Below are 1636 nucleotides of genomic sequence, written 5' to 3' on the forward strand. Positions count from 1 at the left end.
CAAGGAGAGGCGCGTAAATAAATACATTTCTTTTCAATACTAAATATAACATTTATTTTAAAATGTGTGCGTGTATTATACAATTTGTGTGTGTGTGTGTGTGTGTGTGTGTGTGTGTCTAATAAAATAATAATATAATAATATAAAATTTAAAATTTAAAAAATATAATAATAAGAATAGTAATATAATAATAAAATAAAAATATAAAAATATAAAATATATATAAATATATATATGGGGAGGGGGCGATGCACCGGACTAAAGGGAGGCCGCTCCTAGAAGGCTAAGGGGTCGATGTGCCGGGCTGAGTGGAGCCGCTCCTGGAACAGAAAAAGACATTTGAATAGTTTTTTAATAATTTATTTTAGAACTTTTGATGTATTATAAATTGAAAGTTACTTACAATACTTTCCATGGCATTTTCCATTCACCGTTATACAATACACACAATTTATATTTTGATGCAGGTTTGGATTCACATATCTGTTTATCCTCTCGTCGACCATTCATATCATCGCGTAAACTCTAAAATCAAACATATTAATTTTATGTTTTAAATTTATTACACATCGACAAAAATATTTTACCTTCAACGTTTCCAATTTCCGCCGTAGTATATTCTCATGATCATCTTCTTTCAATTTTTCAAAATCTTCTATTAATTCGAGATTTTCACGCAGTTTGTTTCCAATACAATTTACTTTAGAATGATTAGGTTCTATATTGAAACATTTACATCCATGATATTTTGCAAAATCTCGCGCACATATTTCTCGAGCTAGAAGAAATGTCCTCAACGAATTTGTGCGAGGTTTTTCCAAGCCGAGCTCTTGATGTCTTATAAACTGAACGATTGAAGTTTCTAGATTCTTCTTTGAAAGTTGTTCCCGCTCGTATTGAAGTAATTCTTCATCATCACTAGTCCGAAAACGGAAATCAGGTTTCCCATCGGATGATCCCTCCTCCATTTCTCTCTCCTCTCTCTCTTTCTCCATCTCATCTATTTCTCTCTCTCTTTCCATCCAATAATCATCATCATCCGTATCGTCATCGATGATAATAACATCGTCTTCAGCCATTGCACTAACGTAACACAAGACTAACGAAACACAGAACAACGAAAGAAATAATATTCTAATGTCGCAGACTCCTCTTCATTATATATCTTTTAATATCTTTTGTCTCATTCCAACTAGAGCATCACGTCTTATCTATCTCAGCATTTCTCTACATCTTTAGCGGAGCGTGTTGAGAAAAATATAACTATTCTTATTCGTATGGAAGGAAAGAATTAAAATCATAGATGGAATAAAAATAATTATTTATTGCAAGCATCGTAAAGAATATCATTTACAGCGCATGTTAATAATTCACAATCGATTAATGATTCACTGTTAAAGACATCACTATCGCGTATCGTTTTTACAGCATCACATACAGTAGTAATATTGTTACGTCGTAAAACAGTTTCAAATTGTTTAAACTTTTCATTCACGAGATACGTATTCTCGCATAACCAATTATGCATATGATCGATACAATTTTCAAAATTAAATAAATGTAATAATGTGGTTTCATGTACAAAGAATTGTCACATAATGTGAGTTTTACAATTTTCGATTGATACATTTCGAT

General features: G+C 31.6%; 1 protein-coding gene across 1 annotated transcript; it reads right to left on the reverse strand.

The window, feature by feature from the left end:
• Positions 1–239: 239 nt before the first annotated feature.
• On the reverse strand, positions 240–1458 carry LOC145969973 (uncharacterized). The gene is made up of 3 exons (XM_083096313.1): positions 589–1458; positions 405–526; positions 240–321 (listed from the first exon to the last, which is right to left on the reverse strand). The coding sequence occupies exons 1-3, from the start codon at positions 1078–1080 to the stop codon at positions 285–287; spliced, it is 651 nt and encodes a 216-aa protein (XP_082952439.1). The 5' UTR covers positions 1081–1458; the 3' UTR covers positions 240–284.
• Positions 1459–1636: the final 178 nt, after the last annotated feature.

The sequence above is a fragment of the Camponotus vicinus genome, unplaced genomic scaffold (assembly GCF_025532165.1).
Source record: "Camponotus vicinus isolate PSW18456_S1 unplaced genomic scaffold, iyCamVici1.0 SCAF_4, whole genome shotgun sequence".
In the NCBI taxonomy this organism is placed as follows: domain Eukaryota; kingdom Metazoa; phylum Arthropoda; class Insecta; order Hymenoptera; family Formicidae; genus Camponotus; species Camponotus vicinus.

Excerpts from the sequence above, each read along its gene's own strand:
- LOC145969973 (XM_083096313.1), bottom strand. The coding sequence starts at position 1,080 with ATGGCTGAAGACGATGTTATTATCATCGATGACGATACGGATGATGAT. Across the intron at positions 527-588 it reads GGAAATTGGAAACGTTGAAG|AGTTTACGCGATGATATGAA; the intron begins GTAAAATATTTT and ends GTTTGATTTTAG. Across the intron at positions 322-404 it reads AAAATGCCATGGAAAGTATT|GAGCGGCTCCACTCAGCCCG; the intron begins GTAAGTAACTTT and ends TTTCTGTTCCAG.